This window comes from Calidris pugnax, unplaced genomic scaffold (assembly GCF_001431845.1).
Source record: "Calidris pugnax isolate Ruff unplaced genomic scaffold, ASM143184v1 scaffold99, whole genome shotgun sequence".
In the NCBI taxonomy this organism is placed as follows: Eukaryota; Metazoa; Chordata; class Aves; order Charadriiformes; family Scolopacidae; genus Calidris; species Calidris pugnax.
The window spans coordinates 269,869-293,354 of record NW_015090836.1 but is presented as its reverse complement, the minus strand read 5'-3'; the positions used below and the strand labels follow the sequence as shown (position 1 = coordinate 293,354).

At 42.8% G+C, this 23,486-nt stretch overlaps 1 protein-coding gene across 1 annotated transcript in view; it reads left to right on the top strand.

Moving 5' to 3' along the window:
- Nucleotides 1–23,486, top strand: part of TENM4 (teneurin transmembrane protein 4) — an 826,730-nt gene that overhangs the window by 643,160 nt on the left and 160,084 nt on the right. Inside the window, exons 13-14 of the mRNA XM_014941555.1 lie at nt 23–217; nt 5,325–5,525. Of these exons, the coding sequence (XP_014797041.1) occupies nt 23–217; nt 5,325–5,525 (396 nt within the window). The remainder of the gene's footprint in view (nt 1–22; nt 218–5,324; nt 5,526–23,486) is intronic.

Below are 23,486 nucleotides of genomic sequence, written 5' to 3'. Positions count from 1 at the left end.
GATTTCTATTCTCTTTCCCCAGCCTCCTGCCCGGTGCTGTGCAGCGGGAACGGGCAGTACATGAAGGGAAGGTGCTTGTGCCACAGCGGCTGGAAAGGAGCCGAATGCGACGTCCCGACGAACCAGTGCATCGACGTCTCCTGCAGTAACCACGGCACCTGCATCATGGGGACCTGCATCTGCAACCCGGGCTACAAAGGAGAGAGCTGTGAAGAAGGTATTTTTGCGAGATACATAGAATCATAGAGTCATAGAATTGCCCAGGCCGGAAGGGACCTCCAAAGGTCATCTAGTCCAACCTCCCCGCAGTCAGCAGGGACACCCCCAACTAGACCAGGTTGCCCAGGGCCTCGTCGAGCCTCACCTTGAATATCTCCAGGGAAGGGGCCTCAACCACCTCCCTGGGCAACCTGTTCCAGTGCTCCACTACCCTCACAGTGAAGAACCCTCTCCTAATCTCCAATCTAAATCTGTTCCCCTCCAGCTTGAAGCCATTGCCCCTCGTCCTGTCACTGCAGGCCTTTCTAAACAGGTTCTCCCCAGCCTTCCTGTAGGCTCCCTTCAGGTACTGGAAGGCTGCTATTAGGTCTCCCCGGAGCCTCCTCTTCTCCAGGCTGAACAACCCCAGCTCCCTCAGCCTGTCCTCGTAGCAGAGGTGCTCCATCCCCCTGATCATCCTTGTGGCCCTCCTCTGGACCCTCTCCATCAGGTCCATGTCCTTCTTATATTGAGGGCTCCAGACCTGCACACAATACTCCAGGTGAGGTCTCACCAGAGCAGAGTAAAGTGGCAGAATCCCCTCTCTGGACCTGCTGGCAACGCATCTTTTGATGCAGCCCAGGATGCGATTGGCCTTCTGGGCTGCAGCTGCCCACTGCCTGCTCATGTCCAGCTTCTCATCCACCAGCACCCCCAAGTCCCTTTCCTCAGGGCTGCTTTCCAACACCTCACCCCCTAGTTTGTATTGGTGGCGAGGATTGTTCTGGCCCAGGTGCAGAACCTTGCATTTGCTCTTGTTGAACCTCATGAGGTTCACCTGGGCCCACCTCTCCAGCCTGTCCAGGTCAATTAGCCTATACGTTCAATTAGCCTTTTTCTTTGATCACCGACGTGGAATTACATGGAGGGAGGCAATTCAGAACGGGACTGGCACTTAAACAGACCACTAATAGGCACCTTACAGATACAATAGATGGATGCAGCATAAAAATGATAGTCTGTAACAACTTGTCGTTAGCTATCATATTCGTTCGATAATTGGATGAAAAGCCATCAAAGGCTTCAGATAGACAAATCTAGTTGAAAGGCCGGAACGTCTAATCATACGTTCAAATGTTCTTATTAAAGCATCGTTTTTCCATTTACACACGTAAACGTATAATTACTTACTTTTACAGTGCTTTCTTCTCTGCTGCGCTCTGCCAAGCGATTTCACTTGCTTACATACACAAAATGGTGGCATGTGAGAGAAAGTCCCTGATTCTTGTCAGCTTTAAAAGCTTAGAAACACTCAGGACTTGAATTAAATTTGGCTTCAAAATCAGATATTATTGTAATGGCTCTTCCATAGCTTTTTTTCTCACATTAGCCCCCAAACATTTTTCATTTACATTTAGATTTGTGGCTCAGGAATACGGTGCCTTTTTAGCACTTATCTTTAATCTTTTTGTGGAGGAAGTCACCTGCCACCATAAACCTTTATCTTGCTGAGTCTGTGACTGCTTCTTATTGCTAAATGAAAAAGTGAACAGTTTTGTAAGTGTACAAATCATTTGGACAGTTATAAAAATACATCCCAAAGTGCCTGACTTACAGAATAATGTTCAGCACTTTTGAAAATTATTCTCAAAATTCTATGCAGATGACCTGAAAAAGAATTATTTTTAAATTATGCTTCTACAAATAGATACATAAGGCCTCTGCACAACCTGATAGTTTAAGGCATCCATTTGATACATGTATAAGAATCACAATGGCTTGAATTAATTTATGGTTTTCTTGATGTACGTGGGATAAAGATTTATCTGAAATGGCTTTATTTTACAGACAATGAAAATAGGCTGAATTGGATTCAGACGTTCAAATGGCATCTAATCTAGCAATTCTTTTGATGCCTTAAATGTATTGGGAGTGGGACATCTCTGATGTAACGTGGCTTCAGTGTCAGTAAATGTTAGAGCTGAAGACAGTATCAGCTCTGTAACAATAAGCCATCTCTCGAGGAAGCTTCATTTTGGCTTCAGAAGGCACAATGCAAAGAAGCCGTGGGGCATTCAAAACCCAAAGATGGTGACTACTGAAGTATCTTTAAGCATCTCTGTAGACCACGTATTTACGAGATCGTATCTTTACTGGATAAACAGAAATGAAAAGATGCTGATTTTGCCTCCAGCCAGACATGTTTAATGTGTGTAAAACACAGTAAGATTTGCCCTTTTTCTAATGGGAACCTTTTTTTTTTCCTGGTCACATTTAAAGCAGAAAAGCCAAACACTCCTCAGTTATTTTATGTTATCACTGTAGCGGGGGACGATGTCAGTCCCACTAGGTAAAAGCTTGGAAAAGAATGAAGAACATAGAGAACATGATTTTTCTTACGAGCTGTTTAGTATTTTTCCAAGTATGCATTTGTTTTTCATATTCAAGGCGTAATTTGTATTGTGTTGTGAGAGGGGGAAGTAACTCAGAAATATGCCATGTGGGAAATCTTCAGGACATACACATATATTTTTAGATCTAGTAAAAAAGTTGATTTATACTATTTTTTAAATTGCATTTACTTTTTAATTTCTCTTCTAAGAAGGACCATCTGGTATCGATTACTTTTTATTATTTCTCAGTTGTTGTAGCTTCACTGTTAAGTCCACGTTTAAAATGGGCTTTCATTCCAGGGTTTCTTCTGTCTTTTCTTTTCCCCCCATAGAAGTTCAGCAATGTTTATAAAACATCAGCCAACAATCTTACATGAGTTTTTCTTTTCTCCTTCCTTAGTTTATTGGCCCATATTTTACAAAGCGTGGGCTAAGCCAGCGAGACGTTAAAGGGAGGGGAGAAAATTTAAGCAGTGAAAAATGAGAAGTTACTCTTTGGGTACCAAATAAGCCTAATAACTTGTATGACCAATGAAGCATGAAGCGTGGTGGGGAAAAGCGTAGAAGAGGCACTAGCTTTGCTTGCTGCATGATTTATCTCCCTGGCAAAGGTTCTGCACAAGGCTGAACTATAAATGGGGCATTTTCCAACCAGGAATTAGACCACTTGGGACAGTTTCCAAGCAGCGACACAGATATATGCAAAACTTTTTTGTGTTTTTTTTTTTTTAAATTTCTTTTTCCAAGCATACTAGATTTTGTCAGCTCTGCCCTCCTGTCCCGCTCCCCATCTCCGCTTCCCCCCAGAGCCGAGCAGCTAAATTTCTCAAGCAGAACTCCCTAAAAATATACCATTGTGCTCCAAATCCACTAAGCAATTGATTAAGAAGAAAGCAGAAGCCCCTAATCCTGTCCCAGGGCCCTTCCGATGGTGCAGAAAGCCTAAAGAGATACAGCTAGTGAGGCTGAGATTAAAGTAGCCATTGTGTGTGACATTTTCTGAAAGGGCTCATTTCAACATGAAAAATGGCCTTGGGATTATGATAAATGGGGGGTTCTGACATGCACATTCCCCTCCTATAATCGTCTGTGTTAGAGCTGAGATAGCAGATTGTCTGCCTCCTGTGATGGAGCCCCCTGTAAAACTCACCTTTTTCCCAATTGACCTTCAGAGGGGAATGATTAATTGCCTGGAGGTAGCCTCTTGTCAGTTAGCCTGTGATCTTTGTTCTCTACGTTCAAACCATCTGCTGAGAACCTACAAGGCTGCTAGTCCCTTTCTTAGTCTTTTTCGTACTTATTACGGCGCGGAAAGAACAGGGCCAGGGCTCCAAGGGTCTCATGCTAAAATTGGCACCCGGGCTCCCAGCTCGCTAACAGTGAAGGAGATTTATAGACTCATCCTTTTCCAGCCCCTTACAATTTTCGAGGATTGTTCCAGCTCTGAGCAGAGCTCCAGGAATCAAACAAAACAGAAAATGCTCTCACATGCCTTGGGATAGTAATTGCTGAGCCATTACTTGTCAGACTGTAGACAGTTCTGAGAAGCCGGGGAATTATCAGAGCAGCTGGTGTGTTTCCTGGTAAGGTTTCTGGGATCTTAAACAGGTCATTGGGATTCTGATTAGCTTTTACAGGGGGGGAGGAAAGAAATGAGCTGCAAACCTGCTGTGTGCGTGGTGGCCACGTCCCGCTCTTCTGTACGAGAGCCAGAATCTGGACAGCTTTCCCTGTGCTGCTTGGCCAGACTGACACTTGTCACCCGTCCCCAGGGCACTGCACACACCATTTCAAGAGACAGGGAGAATTTCTCTAGGCTGTCCTATCTGCTTTTATATATATAAATAGATGATCAAACTCTCCAGACCTTTTTTGGGAGGGTGTCTGGCGTGTTTCGTATTTTTTGATTGCTGGGGGAAATTCCCCCGCGGGCAGAGGAGCTGATGGTTGGCTACAAAACACATAAATCAGGAATCAGGCAGTAGATTTGGTCTTTTGGTGCACATTGCTACACCCTACACCTGACTGAAGGGTCTCCTGTCTTGTTAGGAAAGTGCCTCTTTGGGGAAAAAAAAAATAATAAAAAATTAAAGAGGAGTAATAATTGATCAAAAATAAAACCAGAAAATTGCCAATATAAAAAAAATACATGATTTTGTTTTAATCCTTACTGCAGAAAACTAAGGAACTGTTTAACGTGAAATTTATGTAAGTGGCTGTGAAACCTGTATGGATTTCAGCACATTCTTCAATTTAAGCATTTATTTTGCTGAATAAGGATGTCAAATTCTGCTGAATCTTTATGTAAAATTCTCTCTCAGAAAACTAGAGCTCAGCTTTGAATTCATTAGTAATAGTAATTGAGGTTATTCTAATGGAATAAACGGAGGCGCGAGATGTGTGCAAGAAAATATTATTCTTACTCTAATCTTAATTGATGTGAGCCTGCTCTTACTAGAAAGACCATTCGTTAGCGTAGGCCTGGATAAAAGGATGGATTTCATCGATATTTATTTCTCTGTTTTCTATGTAAGTGTTTTAGGTCTCACTGCTCTTTCGGGACACTATTTTGTTGCAGGAAGCATCAGTTTTGTGCACAGCGGGGCTTTGATTCCTAATTGGAGATACTATATAAATAAGCTTGGGTAGATGGCACAATGTCTGGTAGCTTTTTTTTTTTCTGAAATTTCCATTTGTTTTCTCTCTTTTCTTCCTCTTCCTTCCCTCCTGCAGTGGACTGCATGGATCCTACCTGCTCGGGCCGAGGCGTGTGCGTGCGAGGAGAATGTCACTGTTCGGTCGGTTGGGGAGGAACAAACTGTGAGACCCCAAGAGCCACTTGTCTGGACCAATGCTCTGGTCATGGGACCTTCCTCCCAGACACTGGACTCTGCAGCTGCGATCCCAACTGGACCGGGCACGATTGCTCAATCGGTAACGTCAGCACTGACTTGCTGTTGGTTTTTATTTTCTTTCACCTTTTTGTGAAATATTCAGGCTGAGATCTGCAAAGAGAATGCTACCAACGCCTTCCAGTAAAGCACGGGTAGGGCATGACTGGAAGCAGAAATGCCAGAGCTCAACTACATAAATAATTCTGCTTCCATTGCTGAGCACAGAGTAATATAATAAATAACCCCATTAAAGCCACCTAGGCTTGCTATTGTTCATTAGATTGCTATGAATGTAATTGATGGTCTACATATAACTGCTTGTTCTGATGTTAGGTCTTGATGAATCCCAGTAGCCACCAAAGGGTCTGTTTTGATTTTTAGGAGATGACTAAATATTCTTTAGGTGGCTGTAAACAAGAAGGAAGAGGTGACAATCCTTCAGGTCTCATTTCCCTTCAGAGTTTAAGCGCTGTGGTTTTCTGGGCTCAGCTAGAGGAGGATGAGGTTCATATTACAAGGCTGTAAGCACTGTCCTCAAACGAAAAATAAGTTTACTGAGTAGAAGCATTTAATTGTACAAGCACCTACCAAGAAGAGAGTATTTTATGGGCAGTTTTGTTCTGGAATCTTGGTGGCCTTCCTTCATTCCTCAGCTGAATGGGCGTCTTGCAAAAAATCTGCATCAGGTACGTGAAATGAAGGCTAAAGAAAAACTATTTAGGGGCCTTTTCTTCCAGATGCAGTTGGCTTTTAGATGCCACGCTGAGAAATGCTGTAGTACATTAAATAGGCAGAACCAGTGGAACATTAGTCCTTTGGCTTTTGTGTTGCATATTGTGCTCCCAAACAAGAGACCACAGCAGTAACAGCTTCTTTACCTTAACACAGCTGGGGTGGAACTAGGCCAAGTATCCAGGGCAGCTCAGTATAGGCAATGAAATGAAATGAATTTTCGGCAAAGTGACAAAAAAAGCCTATTAGGAGAGTGCATATAGTAGAAAAATCACATAAACAACATTTTTTTTTACTGAGGAATTACTATTATGTGTAAAGAAAACCAGGTTAACTGCCTGAAAGAGTAACTTCCAAGGATGGGGTGAGCTGAATGAACTGGTACAAAGGATATAAAAAGAAAACCTTTTCGACAGTCATCATTGAGGTTAGATGTGAGGAAGCTTGTCGTAAAATAAAATTGACTGGGCTGAAGAATAAGCAGAAGAGGAGGCCTCCTTGCCCGGGGCTAACACCAGGTTGAGCCAAACTTTTGCAGATGTAGGGAGGGAAGGTATCCTGCGCTGACAGGAGGATAAATTTGGTGTCAAGGTTTTCCTTTCCCCATATTAACATCTTCAATTCCACACTCTGTGAGTTCATTTATAAGACCACCGTAAGGGGAAAGGCAGCAGTGTATTTCTAGTGATTTTACAGCATAGTTCATAATTGAGTCATTAGTCTGAGTTTATATGGAGGTTTGAGGATTGCAGGGTTGGATTTGGAAAAATGTTCATTTCTACACGCAAACAGAATTCACTTTCCCTTTGTTAACCTGCAGGGTCATGTACAGATGATTTATAAGTTTTCCTTATACTGCTTTTATAAATCCATCTAGTGCAAACTTTCTTTGGCAGTGTGAGGTTATTTGAGACAAACTTGAGCATCATTCCAAGCCCTTTTTCCTCACCCAGCTGCTTGTAACATTCAGGTTATTGTGCCTCACAGCTAAAATCACAGCGAAGGTGATTTGTAAACTTCCATTTCTAACCAGGACCTTTCCACTGAATTGATGACTTGATTTGAAAGACAGATTTACTCACAGGATGCATGGTACTCTTCTTGCATGATTAAAACAGAGTGAGCAAGCACGTTAGCACACGTAACAACCTCCTCCCCAACCCACTTGGGTGGAAGTTCTATAGAAGGGCCTAAAAGGGCCAGATTTTTATTGTCCTGTAAAACAGGAACAAACAGAAGAGAAGAATTATGAAGTGAAAGAATTAAGTGCTTGCCTAAATCAACTTTAGGTCAGCAAAGCAGTTAGGACTGTGTTGAGTCCCAGTGAAACCTGTAGGACTGTGCCTACGTCTGCTCGTGCCAAGGAGAGCCCCCTTCCTAAACCACACTGAGCATCAAACCCTGAGAACAGCCTGATCATCTGGAAAACCAATATAAAATAGGAGGAGGCACCGTGAGTTTTCCAGCCTTTAACACCTTGAAGTCAAGACTAACACCTACCTGAAACACAGAATGCTGTATTCATTTAGAAGGTATCAGTCAGTGTGGAAGCAGCTAAGTGGAAGTCTGTGGATTGCCACATGTAGAAAACTAGATTATATTTGAACCTTAGACTCCGTCTTTCAGCTAAGTAGGTAGATTTCACCTGCCTTTAGGAGGAATCTTGGAGGAACACAGATTTCTGGATAAAACCCTTAGTTTTTCGCAAGATAATAGTGTTACAGTGATTTCTACTTCCTGTTTATATTATCTTTTTTATTCCACTTTGCCTGTGTCTTCTTAGACAAGCTGTGCAATTCCATTTCTTGTGCATTCCACTCTGCCCTGCATCATAAGAAGAAGCAATGATGTGGGGTTTTTTTTGCTTTATGTGTGTGCCCACTGCCAGTATATCATAAGATCGGGGTGCTGCTGTACTACTTCAGATTTTTCACTCTGGAAAAACAATTCTTAAACATGTGTCAGCCTCTCATACAAGGGATAGTGTCTTAGAATCTCCTTTCCCTCAGCGTGCACTTCTTTTTAGGTAGATTTCCAAATACAGTCTTTTAGTGAAAGTTGCAGAGAAATGTCCGGAGATAACCTGTACTGAGCCACAGAAGTGGTGGAGTCTCCTTCTCTGGAGACATTCAAACCCCACCTGGACACATTCCTGTGCAACCTGCTCTGGGTGGACCTGCTCTGGGAGGGGGTTGGACTAGATGATCTCCAGAGGTCCCTTCCAACCCCATATCATTCTGTGATTCTGTGATTCTCAGAAAAGGGGCATTTTGATTTCTCCATGGGAGAATTAAATCCCTTCCCTTTTGCATCTTAGTACTGTTGCACAAGCAAATACAAAAAGGTCCTTTTATAACCCAACTCGGCTAAAAAGTCCAAGGCAATACTTCGTACAAGAAGGATGATTAAGGAAACACTCATCCTAACCCCTTTTCTCCAGGGTCTGACATCACAGATCTTCTGTATCCCAGGCTTTTGGCTGCTGTCTCCCTTCACCTCTTAATGAGCCTTAGCAAAGGGCTTCATTCTCTGAACACCACAACTAATGAAGCCGTTGTAGGGCAGCTCTCTTAACCTCTTACTGTCTGAGTATGGTGGGAAGTAGGAAATGGCCTGTGCTGCAAGGTGAAACAGCACTTAATATGTGATAGAGTCTCTTGACCTATTTAAGCTGGACTGAGTATTTCTGGCTAATGAAGAGGCAGCAAAAGACGTACCGTAAGACATATGTGCTGAGCGCAGCAGAATGAATAGGTGAGTCAGGTTATCCGCGTTTGGGGAATGCAGCATTTCCCAGAGGGATCTCAGTGATGCATCCATACAGTCCCAGGCCCATCAGAACAGTGTTATGCTTGCATCCAAAATCATTCTTAAAGGAATTGGGGTATCTGATGGTGTCCTCGCTCTCCTCAAATTTAAATCAGTGATTTTCGCACTGTTCTCTGTCTGGTGGGTGCCCAGGCTGCCCAGGGAGGTTGTGGAGTCCCCTTCTTTGGAGATTTTCAAGGCCCGCCTGATGCAGTCCTGAGTAACATGCTCTGACAAGCTCTGTCTGGTCCTGCTTTAGCAGAGGAGTTGGACTAGATGATCTCAATGGTCCCTTCCAACTCTAAAAATTCAGTGAAATTCAGTGAAATTCAGTGAAATTTTGACACACACAACATTCACTAAAATCATCAGAAAGTTGATTATACAAAGCAGCAATAGAAATCATGTTCTCTGTGTTAATAAGTGTACTGACTTTTTCTGGGCCATTGAAGAGGGGAGATTTAGATTGGATATCAGGAAGAAATTCTTCACTGTGAGGGTGGTGAGACACTGGAACAGGTTGCCCAGAGGAGCTGTGGCTGCCCCATCCCTGGAGGGGTTCAAGGCCAGGCTGGATGGGGCTTTGAGCAACCTGGTCTGGTGGGAGGTGTCCCTACCCAGGGCAGGGGGTTGGAACTGGATGATCTTTAAGGTCCCTTCCAACTCTAACCATTCTGTGATTCTGTGACCATATAGATACAGATTCTTTCTCAATCACTCATTCATAATGACTCTATGCACGGTTGACATCCCACACAGTACCTGAGACCCTTAGAAGTACACCGGAGAAGAGCAGTAATGGGAATAGTACTTTGTATATGGTGGTCCTAAATTGTCAGTGGAGATGTAAAACCATGGGCTGTACATTTAATGGTAAGAGTTGGGAACTGGAAGTTGGGACTCAGCAAAGAAATTATAAGTTAGGATGGTTTACTTCATATTTTGAAAAGGCTGAGAGAGCGCGCCTGGCCAGAGACCGAGGCTGAGCTTGTGTAACTATCTCATGAAATCAAGTATTTTGATCCTATTCATAGCTTCTTTCACTTCTCCTGTAACAGTGTTTTCTGAGGATATGCCATTCGACTTTATGACCGCCCTTTTGCCCCGCTGTGTCAGGGAGGAAATGCTGCTGCCTGGTGACTTGTTGCCAAACTTTGTTCCTAAGGTCTATGATCACAAAGACATTTAGGCATTTACGATTTACCTTAAGAAAATGCAGATTGTCTGACTGTACTAGAGTGTTGCAAAGAATCTCTTCTCAATTTCTGAGACATCCTGCTATCTAGAGCTCTCTATTGGAAAGCTACCTTAAGTTCCTAAACTTCTGCTGTGGCACCTACAGCAGGCGTCTCCTCAATCTGAGAAAGAATCATACAATCATAGAATAATAGAATAATAGAATAATAGAATAATAGAATAATAGAATAATAGAATAATAGAATAATAGAATAATAGAATAACAGAGTCTTGGAATCATAGAACCAATCATAGAATCATAGAATCATAGAATAGTTCAGGCTGGAAGGGACCTTAAAGATCATCCAGTGCCAACCCCCCGTCATGGGCAGGGACACAGAAGACCAGGTATTTCACCACCAGTTGTACAACAGTCCTCCATGGCTTTACTGCATTTGGTAGGCTGAGAAGCTGGATTTAAAATAAATGTATCACGGTGTGTGTGTCCATGTCTCTGGTTGCAGGGAAGCCATAGTCTTATAAATTATTGTGTAGCACATTGAAGTCAATGGCAAAGCTCCTGTTTACTTTACAGAGTATGGGTCAGTTCAAGTCCATTCACAAGCAATGATTAGATAAAAGATTCTGGATCAGCTAATGGTAATGACTGAATTTTTTAGTGCCAATTTAGCTCTATAAATTAACAATGGAGAAAGTCTTCTAGATAGCACCCAACAGAGCTCCCCACGACAAAGTTATGCAGTTCATTGGAAGAGGCATATTTTCTGTATTCCAATTAGCAGATAAGGACACCAAGAAGAATGAACTTTTAAAGAGAAAAGGTAGACTAACTGCACCTTTACCTTCCAATGACTTTTTTCGTCAGGAATTGTGCAGATCATTGCACACACACACATAGAGACACACAGAAACACAGTTCTCATATACCTTCCCAGACAGAGTCATATCCCATTGACCAAACAGCAGCAGGGTTAACACAACATGTGGATAAAAATTGATTTCCTTGGGCATATTGGTGTCAACCTTAGAAAGCAAAATCTCATGTTAAATTCATGTCATGCCCAAGGCCACCAAGCTAAAAATCCATCCTCGGAAAACGTTCATATAATTCCTCCTTTAAATCATCATCTTCGTTAAGGGGTAAAAATGTCTTTGTAAAAGATGGATATTGCATCAGCAGTCACATGATACAGGCTTGTACCCTACTACATCTCGGGTCCCCTTTAATGCCTAAGGAATCATTGATTTGTCTTTTTCTTAGCTTTAAAACACATGGGGAAGAACAAGAGAAATAAATCTTAGGATACAACAGCTGAAATTGATAAACATAATATTTTAGATCTCAATGACTTAAGGAAAGTTTTTTGAGCACAGCTTTGTAATCAAATGCCACTTTGAATGATCCTCCTTCAGCTTGTAACTAGTTTGACTCACTCCTCTTGCAGTGTAGGGAAAATATTAGTCTGGGGCAATTGAAATAATGGGAGCACAGTCTTCAAAGCTGGGCTCCAGAAGATACCATCAAAATCTGTTCTGCCTCAATACTAAAATTGCAAACCCACTCCTGAAAGCCTTAAGTTGGTCCTTTAACAGTCATTGAAGGCCAGGAAATGTTTTATACCAGCAGGGATTTCATCCTTGGCCTTGCAGAACCGTAACATGCTGATTTGTGAACTTGTGATCTTCCCCGTTTTATTTGTGTGGAGAGGAGTAAGTTTTCTCTCTGAGGGAATAAAGTATGTGCAGCCCAGCGCTGTTACACGAGGCCATCACAGGCTCTGCCTGGCAGATACCTGCTTTGTGAATTGGGAGGGAATAAGTGAATCCAGAGAATCAACAGCGCTAACGAGAACTATCACTGTACAAAACATAGAGTTTTTGATGTGGTGGGGGATTGTGAGTACAGATTTTAGCCTACCCATTGCCAAGATGAACTTATCCTTTAAAGTCTTCTAAGCTTTTTTATTAAAAATGCAATAAAACACTAAAATCAGCCAAAATATTTGAAATAAAAGTATTCAGGAAGGCTTTCATTTGAATGCCCTTTTATTGCCTTTCCCTTTGCTTATTGAAAATGTGTGTAAGGAGACCCTGGTGTGGTGGAAAAAAAAGGTAATAGATGAGATGAGCTGTCGTTATTTTTGTGGGGAGTCAAATTCTTCAAAAGTCCAAATATGATTGTGGTCAGCAGATGAAAAGGACGTACTAAAGGGAGGGAGAAAACTCCCAATAAGATAGAAAATGCAACTTGTGTTTCAAATATACCTACAACACGAGGTTCAACAAGGCCAAGTGCTGGGTCCTCACTTGGATCACAACCACCCTGTGCAGCGCTACAGGGTTGCTGGGTCCTCACTTGGATCACAACCACCTCGTGCAGTGCTACAGGGTTGGGGAAGAATGGCTGGAGCTGCCTGGTAGAAGAGGACCTGGGGGTCAACAGCTGGCTGAAAACCTGGGGGTGTTGGTCAACAGCTGGCTGAAAATGAGCCAGCAGAGTGCCCAGTGGCCAAAAAGGCCAACAGCATTCTGGCCTGTGTCAGGAACAGTGTGGCCAGCAGGAGTAGGGAAGCAATTGTGCTCCTGTACTCAGTGCTGGTGAGGCCCCACCTCGAACACTATGTCAAGTTTTGGGTCCCTCACAACAGGAAAGACATTTGGAGCGGGTCCAGAAAAGGGCAATGGATCTAGGGAGGGGCCTGGAGCACAAGTCTTATGAGGAGCCTGGGGATATTCAGCCTGGAGAAGAGGAGGCTGAGGGGAGACCTTCTCGCTTGCTACAACTTCCTGAAAGGAGAGTGTAGCCAGGTGGCGGTTGGTCTCTTTTCCCAAGTAGCAGGTGATAGGACAAGAGGAAATGGCCTCAAGTTGTGCCAGGGGAAGTTTAGATTGGATATTAGGAAAAAATTAATCACCGAAAGGTTTATGAGGTTTAGATTGGATATTAGGAAAAAATTCATCACCGAACGGTTTAGCAAGCATTGGGACAGGCTGCCTGGAGTAGTGGTGGAGTCACCATCCCTGTAGGTATTTAAAAGACAGGTAGATGTGGTGCTTAGAGATACGATTTAGTGATGGTTTTGTCAGTCTTAGGTTTATAGTTGGACTTGATGATTGAAAGGTCCCTTCTGACCTAGCCAATTCTATGATTCTATCTGATACTTGAGAAATTGTCTTAACACATTTCCCTGGTAAATCAGGGATCCATCAAACTTCTATCGGCTTCAGGTTGTGTTTAGGATTTTATTTTTATCCACTTTTCTGTTTGCAGCAGTCCATGCAGTCCTGGTCAGATACAATGACCAAAGGAGAGATTGAAGGAACTGAAAACTTGAGTTCTAGCTTTCATTTCAAACTTGGCCAAAACCAGTGGAAATGGTGATATCATCGGTCTGGCCCTGACCATTAGGTCACAAAACGCTTAGTCCAATTAGGTCATGTCTCAGACTGAGAATAGTGTGTGTCCAATGGTGTAACAAGCAGTCCCTGGTCTTCTCTGACCTTAGGCATACCATGGTGAGCAAAGCTTCTTTATCTCATATCAGCCCTTCCAGCATCAGTGCCAATTTATGGACCCCCTCAAAGAGCAATGGGTAGACTCTTCCATTCCCTATTTGTTTTCTAGAACAATTAGGACTAGTTCCCAGCACGCCAATTTTAGTTCAACATTCTTCCCTATCTCCACACGTGACCTCAGCAGTCACACCATGAGCTCAAAAGTCCTTTTTGTCTGGATCAATTCCGCTTTGTGCTGTGGACTTGTCTGACTGCAAACAGCAGTGGTGCACCGGGCTCTGCGGGGTTCATGTTAACTTGGCTAATTTGAAGAATGGATGTTTCACAGCACCACAACAAGCTGTTAATTTCCGTGGTTAATAGAGGCTCCCGTTAAAATAGCATCTTTTGAGGATCAGAGAGCAATTAGCCTGTTTGCTTGTATCACTGAAAAATTGTAAGTCTCAGATGACCAATTTTTGGCTTATTCTCCGACTTTGCTTTTGAAAGGAGGAGGCTAAAGAGTCCTTACAGCTTCTGGCCTCACACCATGCCAACATGGGGGCTGGTCAGGATTTAGCCCCTTCTCTACAAATAGAACATCTGTCATGAAGTTGCTGCTTTTTTAAACAATATTAAGTCACTTATTTGGCACGGTAAGTGTAAACCAGCTGTCACCGAGGACCAAACTACTGTCCTGCAAGGGTGATATGAGCTGGTTCTGCAACTTCTTTTGGAGATAAAACCAGTTGATCAAGCCAGCTGAGAACCTGAAGGGTTATAGTCACTGGATGGAATAGCTCATACTGGTAAAACTAGGAGTGAATGTCTATTTCTGCAGGCTTAGGGTTGCCCTGTGGCTGTTGTGCAATTTTTGAGCTGGAGATACGTGACATTCAATAAGTTTGGCCAATCAGTTTGTAACCAGCTCACAGAAGACAGTGTAGAAATTCTCAGTTTTTGAGTCTACACCTTTGACTATTTCCTCTTTTAACCAGAGTACGGCTGGAATATCAGCAGGGTAGATATTTTTGTGTAGTCAAGCTCTGGCTGTGTGTGACCTTGATTAGTCTGGATCAAGATGGCCCTCTCATACCTCACTCCTTTGGCTCAGCGAGGATGGCCATAGGTTCCATGTCCTGCCTTCTCCACTTGTGTTCAGTCACTTCCATGTTGTTGGTGGTGGATGGCTCCTGCCACTGTGACCTTACACTCTGACCCAACTGGAGCTCATCACGATTGGAGTTTCTGCAAAGGTTTATTGGGTGTTTTCAGCTTCATCAAATCATGTTTCATTCCAATTTAGAATGGCTGAGATTAAATCACAGGGAACAGCAGAGGACCACAAAGATGTTTAGGGGCCTGGAGCATCTCTCGGATGAGGAGAGGCTGAGGGACTTGGGTCTTTTTAGTCTGGAGAAGAGAAGGCTGAGGGGGGATCTGATCAACACCTATAAATACTTAGAGGGTGGGTGTCAAGAGAATGGGGCCAGTCTTTTTTCAGTGATGCCCAGGGACAGGACAAGATGTAACGGGCACAAAATTGAACATAGGAAGTTCCATCTAAACATGAGGAGGAACTTCTTTCCTTTGAAGGTGGCAAATCACTGGAGGAGGCTGCCTAGAGAGGTGGTGGAGTCTCCATCTCTGGAGACATTCAAAACCTGCCTGGACACATTCCTGTGCAACCTGCTCTGGGTGGACCTGCTCTGACAGGGAAGTTGGGCTGGATGATCTCCAGAGGTCCCTTCCAACCCCATATCATTCTGTAATTCTGTGATTCTGTAAAATAATCTAGGAGTCAGTAAAACAGAATAACAGAAGAAATGAGCAAGTAACAATAATGTAAGACCAGCGATTGTCATGTAAGTGGATTGATGTCTATTCAAGGCCAAAAACCCATGATCTATTAACCTGTCTGAAGTGGATGCACTGGATTTAGTGTCACCTCTGTGCCTCCTTCCAAGCTGCAAGGTGTTCATACTCTAAAAACCATCATCACAATTTGCATTAATGAGCACCTTTCTAACGATCTTGACAGATGAAAGTTTGAAAGGGTTTTGGAGAGAGCTTTGTTTCTTCCCCGTGAAGGTGATCCTTTCAGCTCGGGGGGGAGGCACATGGACAGCACAGCAGACACAAAGCTTTTGGAGCATCCCATTTGTGTGGACAGACATGAAAGTTCTGGATATGCCAGCCCATCACATTTCATACATGTGCTGTGTCTCTTTTTGAAAAAAAGATTAATAACAATAAAAATTTCTAAGTCCCTTGGTGAAATGTTGTCTGAAGGAAAAGGGAGCCATGTTGGGACTGTCTGTAGAGTAGTGACAAGTTCTGAATAAGGGGATCCCAAGCAAATCTAACTCATGATTACTTCAGCACACGCATTTGGAAATGCTCCGTTGAATTTATTTTAGACAAAACCAAACTCTATAAAATTGGAAAAAAAATTAGTTCTTTTTAATAACTGTAGGCATGAGCGAAAGGCTTTTCTACTCTTAAATTATCTCCTCCTTATGGACACAGAGAGGAAATTGAAATTGGTCCAGAGAAGAATCCTTGATAGAAACTTTATTTAATACATTAGGAATTGTTTCTTCTCTGGGAAGCTTTAACCCACATCCCAGAAAGCAGAGAGAACCAATTAAGCATCAAAGAGAAAAACATAATCCTACACTTTGGGATATTTATTTTTATTCAACAAATCTCGGCTCCAAGACTGAAGTCCATCAATACCTGGCATTTCATGTCCTGCTATTCAACAGCAAGAGACAGTTTAAAATAAAGTTCAGAATAATAAATAAAGGGAAGATTGACACGAGCACAAAAGTAAATCACAGCTATAGAGGAGATGCTTTAGACGCGATGTGATGGTCAGTCCCTAGCATTTAAGGCAAGGATGAAAATAGGGTATAAATATTGTAGAAAGTGGAGGCTGATAAAAGGCAGCGGACCAGTTTAATGGAATTTCATCTCACAGAGTTGTAGCTTTTCAGACAGGAGCTGGAAAACCTTTATGCAAATAAGAAGCAAGCTGAAATGGCACTTAGAAGTGAGACTATTTTTTTTTTAAACAGACATCCCAGCTGTGCCACTGGCAGTTGTGCAGCTGCACAGGTTGGGTAAGAGCTGTGACCCGTTAGCAGTCATTGCTAATGACTGCTCCTCTTACTATTTTTAGCAAGAACTCCCAAGATTCCCGCTGTGGTAGGTGCTGCATGTTTACAGAGTGAGAGTGTCACCCTTAGAGAGCAGACAACCATCAGCTGAAGTGTATTATTGTGCCAAACTCATTTGTTACTCATTTTAGAGATGGAAGGTGGGTTCCAGGACAGTTATGGGGCAGGTGTCCTGAATCTACTCGGTACCAGGTGGGCAGCTACTCTGTGGAATCTTCATCTCCAAGTTGGGCAGCTCAGAGCTGCCTACATTCCTGATTTGAATCTCCAGAGAGAGATGAGACCGAGAAGAGGATTTGCAGCAGCCTTTCAGTTAAACACAAAGCTGCTTATGCAAGCGACCAACTAAATACCAGGGGGAAAATGGGGGGAAAGGGCTGAAGTGGGGTTAATCTTTTGTGTCCAGCTGAGGGCCAGAGATGGGCACTTTCTTTTATTAAGGATTTCCACCAACCCTTCTCCTAGAGATAGACAGCTAAGCCAGCTCAACTGCTTAGCGTGAAAACTCTCTCCTCTTCCATCGTGCACGTGTTTTATATCTCCTTTGTGTGCACCCAGCCTTTTCTGCAAGTGCAGAGTTATCCCTTCTGCACAGGTATTGAAGACCTGTACTTGGTCCACCTCCTGCAGAGCCTGGGAAGACTCAGCATTTAGGCCAACTCAGGTGTCCTGGTTAGGGTCAGGCTGTAATACAGGATGTACCTAGAGGGAAGGTCAGGAGAGATGGGGAGGGACTCTTTATCAGGGAGTGGAGCCATAGGATGAGAGGTAATTGTTTTAAACTGGAAGAAGGGGAGATTTAGATTAGATGTCAGGCAGAAATTCTTCCCTGTGAGGGTGGTGAGACACTGGAACAGGTTTCCCAGAGAAGCTGTGGCTGCCTCATCCCTGGAAGTGTTCAAGACCAGGCTGGATGGGGCTTTGAGCAACCTGGTCTGGTGGGAGGTGTCCCTGCCCATGGCAGGGGGGTGGAACTCAATGATCTTTAAGGTCTCTTCCAACCCAACTCATTCAATGATTCTATGTGTGTTCCCTGGTGCAGGCACCCCAGGGTGCTCCTCAGGACTTCAGGATCAGTAGGGGAAAACTCAGATGTCCTGAGTCACATTTCAAAACCATCGCCGAAGGTCAGTGTTCTTCCTGATGAGGGATGGTAGCAGAAGTGATGGATTCATTTTCAGTCTCTGGAGAGCATCCTTTAATCTTGATTTCCTTATCCATGGAAAGAAAAGAAATAAGTGTTACCTTTCATATATGTAGTTGGTTTTCTGAGCTGTATAAAATGCATTGAGATCCTGGAGTGGTCATCTTGGCACCAGAAGTTTAATTACACTCCTTAAAAGCAAACAGGGTTTATATTTATTGACATAAATAATAATTATTATTTCTACATTGGTAATATTTACATAATTGATGTATGTTTGAAAAATAGGTAAACAGATTATTTGTATAAAGGCATTCTATGCAGACCTTGCTTTTAGGACATGATCTCTGGCAGGAAAAACACCTGACCTTCAACTAGTGGCGCTGACACAAGTTGCGCAGCCGTTTCCCCGGCACCACTAAATGGGATGGTTTTCAGAGGATTTGATGCTATAGATTTGTTACTGCCAAGGACAGAAAATTCAGACCTCGCCTTTCAGGTTTTGTCTTGCTCTGTTGTTTGAACTTTTCCTTATAACATTTGTAAAAAGGACGGTTTCAAAAGCTAATGAGCTTTATATCTTCTTCGGTTCCAGCGGAGGAGTTGATATGTCACTGCAGGGTTATCAAATCACATAAATGAGAGCTTCATAACACTGCAAAATAAAATGGGTTTCCTTATGAAGAATGTATTTAGCACTTCACTGCTATCTAATCATGCCAATCAGGAACCTCGTTTTTTCCATGCGTATCTTTATATTAGATCCTTTTCCCAGATATTCCCCATTATTTGCCTTCTAAAGCAAATGCAGGTTGTGAAAACAAGGCTTAACTCCTCACAAATCTCAGCCTTTTAGCTCCGTGCTGTGCCTCTCTCCTGCACTTCTTTTCTGGAAAGATCACTCTAAGGCTGGAAATTGTCTCAGATGAGCCAACTCGAAACAGGAAGATCCCAGTTAAGACAGATTTTTAATTATTAAATTTTCTATTAATATGGTGAAGGTCAGTGGAACTGCCCCAGTTTTCAGGAAGCTCTGAGCAATTTCACCTGATCTTATATTTTAGCACTAAATCCATATTTATTAAAGGATTTAGCAGGCAGGTCAGAAGCAGCTAAATCTCCGATTCTGCATCCCATGAATGCTAAAAGAAAAATTTTCATCTGCATTGCTCTTCTCTAAGCTGGAAAGCCTTAAACTGTTGTCAAGCCAATTTTAGGATTTTGGGGGGATAGGGGTAAACATGTAAAAATGGATTTGCCATAAATGAAGCACAAATTGACATCATTATCCCTTTCCCAACCCAATTCTTTAACATACTGTGAAAATAATATGAAATTCTGGATTATGCCACTTCCTGTGTCAGAAGTTACCGTGTCTGTTCTATCAATTAAAAAGAGCCATGAACAAAGCATCGCACCGGTGGCCAGCGTGTGATTGGTATCTTTTCCCACTTTTCTTCTGAAAAATCAAAGGCACCCTAGCAGAATTCTTTTTCTTAAGGGGACAGATTTGGGTTAGTTTTTAGCAGGCTATGCAAAAAAAAAAAAAAAAAAAAAGCAAAAAAAAAGAATAAAGAAAGAATCAGGTACAAGATTTTTATTTGTATGAGTTATTGCTTTAGTTTTCTTACTTCTGAAGTGCTGTTAATGGACTGTGACCTCATTACACCTGGCATTGTGCAAACGCAGAACAAAAAAGGAGAATTTGGCCTCAGCTAGCTGAGATTTTTAAGCATTAAGTGAACAACAACAGACAGAGTCGTGCTGATGGAGGTAGAATAAATTACAATGCAATTTTCATCAACGCAATATAGAGAAGTTAAGGCGCATCAGCAGCCGCTGTCAAGATTTTGGGTAGGTTTCAAGGCGGATTAGGATTTTTAAAAGAGCTCTGGGGAATTCTGAGGCAGCCATTACAGACCAGAGGGAAATCTCTCACCCAATCATGAGGGCGTAATGAGAAAAAAAACAACCATTTGACTCAAAACTAGCCAGCAGGCAGTGGGGTCCAGACTCATGGGCTGGTTCATGGTGGGGATGAGCAGTGATGGAACAGAGCAGGTCCTGAAGAAGAGTCATTTCTTTTTTTGACTATTTGCATGATAAATAACCAGAATCCCATTGGAATGGCATTATCCTTTTCCAAGGATAATATTTATGATGCACCTGAGACCCCTGGGTGAACCACCTGAAACTCAAGAGTGCCTTGAGCACAGTCTGCTCCATAAGTTCTCCATGAAAGAGGTTTCAGGTCAGTCATCCTCTGGAGCTACCTGAGTTTCCTCCTTGACCCACAGAGGGCAACTAGGTTTAGTGCCCTTAGACACCAGTCCTAGCCAGTAGCATGCCATAAATCCAGACAGTAGAATAAAACAGAAATTAACTTAATTCCATATATAAAACACTTAATCAATTAATGTCCATGCATGCCCTCTGGTAAGTGGAAGTGTTAGGGAGCAAAATACAGGGTTTTACTGAAAGTCCAAGTATTTCCCACAGAAGTGCATGGGTTTAAAACTGAAAGAGGGGAGATTTAGATTATATATCAGGAAGAAATTCTTTACTGGTGAGACACTGGAATGGGTTGCCCAGAGAAGCTGTGGCTGCCCCATCCCTGGAGGTGTTCAAGGCCAGGCTGGATGAAGCTTTGAGTGACGTGGTCTAGTGGGCGGTGTCCCTGCCTGTGGCAGGAGGTTAATGATCTTTAAGGTCTTTTCCAATCAAAACCATTCTATGGTTCTAAGATTGTACCTTTTAAGGACAGTAAGCCTCATATTTGCTCTTAGACTCGAGCACCAGATTTGCTCAGAAGATCCCTTTCCTTCAAGGAACTACAGGCGGCTTTGAGAGCTGCGCGGCAAGATGAAGTAAAACACAATGCACCTCTAGGAAAGGATAAGGAATGGCTAAGCTGTTCATACACACAGTGGAAGAGATTAAAGATGAAAGGAAATATTTAGTCACCTTTTGGGAACAGCTGGTGTGAAAATATTTAACAGGCAGGTCTTTTATGCACAAGCACCGCGTTCTAACTGAGCTGAAATAAGCAGGAGCAATATAGTGCAGCTGGCCAGTCTATGAACACTGTAATAGGAGAATTAAAAGCTTTCCTTCTCATTTGCTCACGCAGCTCAGATGGTAGCTAATCATGTCCTCTAATTTTAACAAGAGAATTGGGAAATGTACCCAAAAAAAAATGCAGCTTGTAATAAGAACAGAGGTGGCAAATTCTGTCGCTGGGACTGAATGACGAAGAAACGATTCACCTGCCCTTTTCTGTAATTCAGCCCTAGTCGTCTTGAGCTGCCCGAAAAGACCTGTATTTAAGTGGAAACTTAATCTGAAATCCATTTTGATCATTTCTTTGAGTGCCACCAGAAAAGTAAAAGCTACTCTGACTATTTAATCACCCATTAGAAACCTGTGAGTGTTTAAGAGCTCCACGTTATAAAGGGCCAGGGCGTGCAGCAGGATGTGTGTTGTAAGGCTATTTAAATTGTATGGTTCCCATCTATCTTTAAACTGGCAGCTAAATGGAAGATTTAGATTTGAGAGTTCCTGGCTCCTGGTTCCCTGTCAGAAATAATTAAACTACATTTTAGGGAGGCTGTCGTAAGTAGTTTGCTTCACAAGTGTTTTTCACAGCTGAGGGTCTTTGTTACAGCTCTCGGGGCCTGGGAATCCAAACCACCTTAGACATATATATATCTCCATTATATATGGATTATACATTCCTAGGCTGGAGCCTGCACTCTCTTGCACGCGTGGGTGGTGGTATGGCTGGGGTCTTGGCTGGGTGGGAGGTGAAACCCAAGATGTTCCCAGCGTTCCTGTTCTGGGTTAGCCTAAGATCTGTTTGGTTTAAATCATGCCGTGCGTGTCCCCGGCCCGCGTGTGCAGAGCTGTTCCTTGGCAGCATGTTGTCTGGGAAATATTTCAGATGTAAATACCCCAGTGGGTTTTCCATCCTTTTTCGTCTCCACAGAGATTCAGCCTTTCAGAAAGTGGTTGGTCTTTTTTCTCTCTTCACCATTTTTGAATGTCACTCCATTATCCTAGTTTCACACCCTTAAATAACTCCAAGAAGGCTTCTGACTATCACTCAAAATAGCTTCCTTTTGTCCCTGATTTTTTTTCTTACACCACCAACCTCTAGATGGCTGACCTATGGACATTTCCCTGACTTCTCGACAGGGCACAAGACTGGATATCAGGACATCTAGGAGGTCCTGTGCCTGTCACAGAGTTCACATATACCTATAGACCCATCACTTTACTTCTTTATCCCTTGTTTACTTTATCTGTCAAAACAGAAATAACATTTTAATGTCAAAAAACCCCACTGGTGCTCAATCAGATTCATTAATATTTCACTGAATTTCACTGAATTTTAGAGTTGGAAGGGACCATAGAGATCATCTAGTCCAACTCCGCTGCTGAAGCAGGATTGCCTAGAATATTCTCAAACCAAGATAAAACATTAATTAAATAATAGTAAAGTCCCTAAGATGTTCGCATGGACTCTGGAGTCACAAGGGACTGAGTCATCCAAGATGCCAATTTTCCCACCCATAGCTGGAGGTATTTGTCTCTTTGGAATTTCACAGAATCACAGAATCTTCATGGTTGGAAGGAACCTTTGGGATCATTGAGTCCAACCATACACACACACAAAAAAAAAAAAACCAACCCAACAATCTCAGGCACTAGAGCATGCCCTGAAGTGCCACATCTACACGTTTCTTAAATACCTCCAGGGATGGTGACTCCACCACCTCCCTGGGCAGGCTGTTCCAGTGCCTGACCACCCTCTCAGTAAAGTAATTCTTCCTAATAGCTAATCTAAACCTTCACAGTCAGCAGTGGAGGTTATTCGTCACTGGGCTTGAGGATGCCAGTGGTATCCCCCATTTAGAGATGCCCCTCTGAAGGTCAGAGCTGGGCAATGGGACACAATAAAGATGTGAATTAACCAAGCTGGCGTTCTCTGGATTGCTCAGTGAACTGGGAGGAAGAAAAATTTCATGTTATTTAGTATTCTGAGATGCAGACTTCAACATGTATGAGTAAAGAATGTAAGCCAATAACCCCAGGAGCTGTTTCAGTCCAGCACGAGAGTAGCCCTATGGTGAAAGACTGCTGGGAACCTCCAGAGGCTACAAAAATACTTTTCTAGTTTGCGCTTGAATATCAGCAGTCCCACACTTTGTAGTTTCTCATTGGGTTTCCTCTCAGCTTGTTGAAATTTAAGTACCGTAAATCTAGCTTTTTATTTTTTGTCTGCTGTTTCCTTTCTCCTCCCCCAGACGTTGTTTATCAGGTCAGCTAGAGGGATCTAATTTTTTTATTTTATTTTATTTTATTTTTAGTGCAGCTTTGTTGCTACATTAGCTAACTTGCAGGTCCTGTGTGTTCACGTACCATCCTGACCAGCCCACGCTCC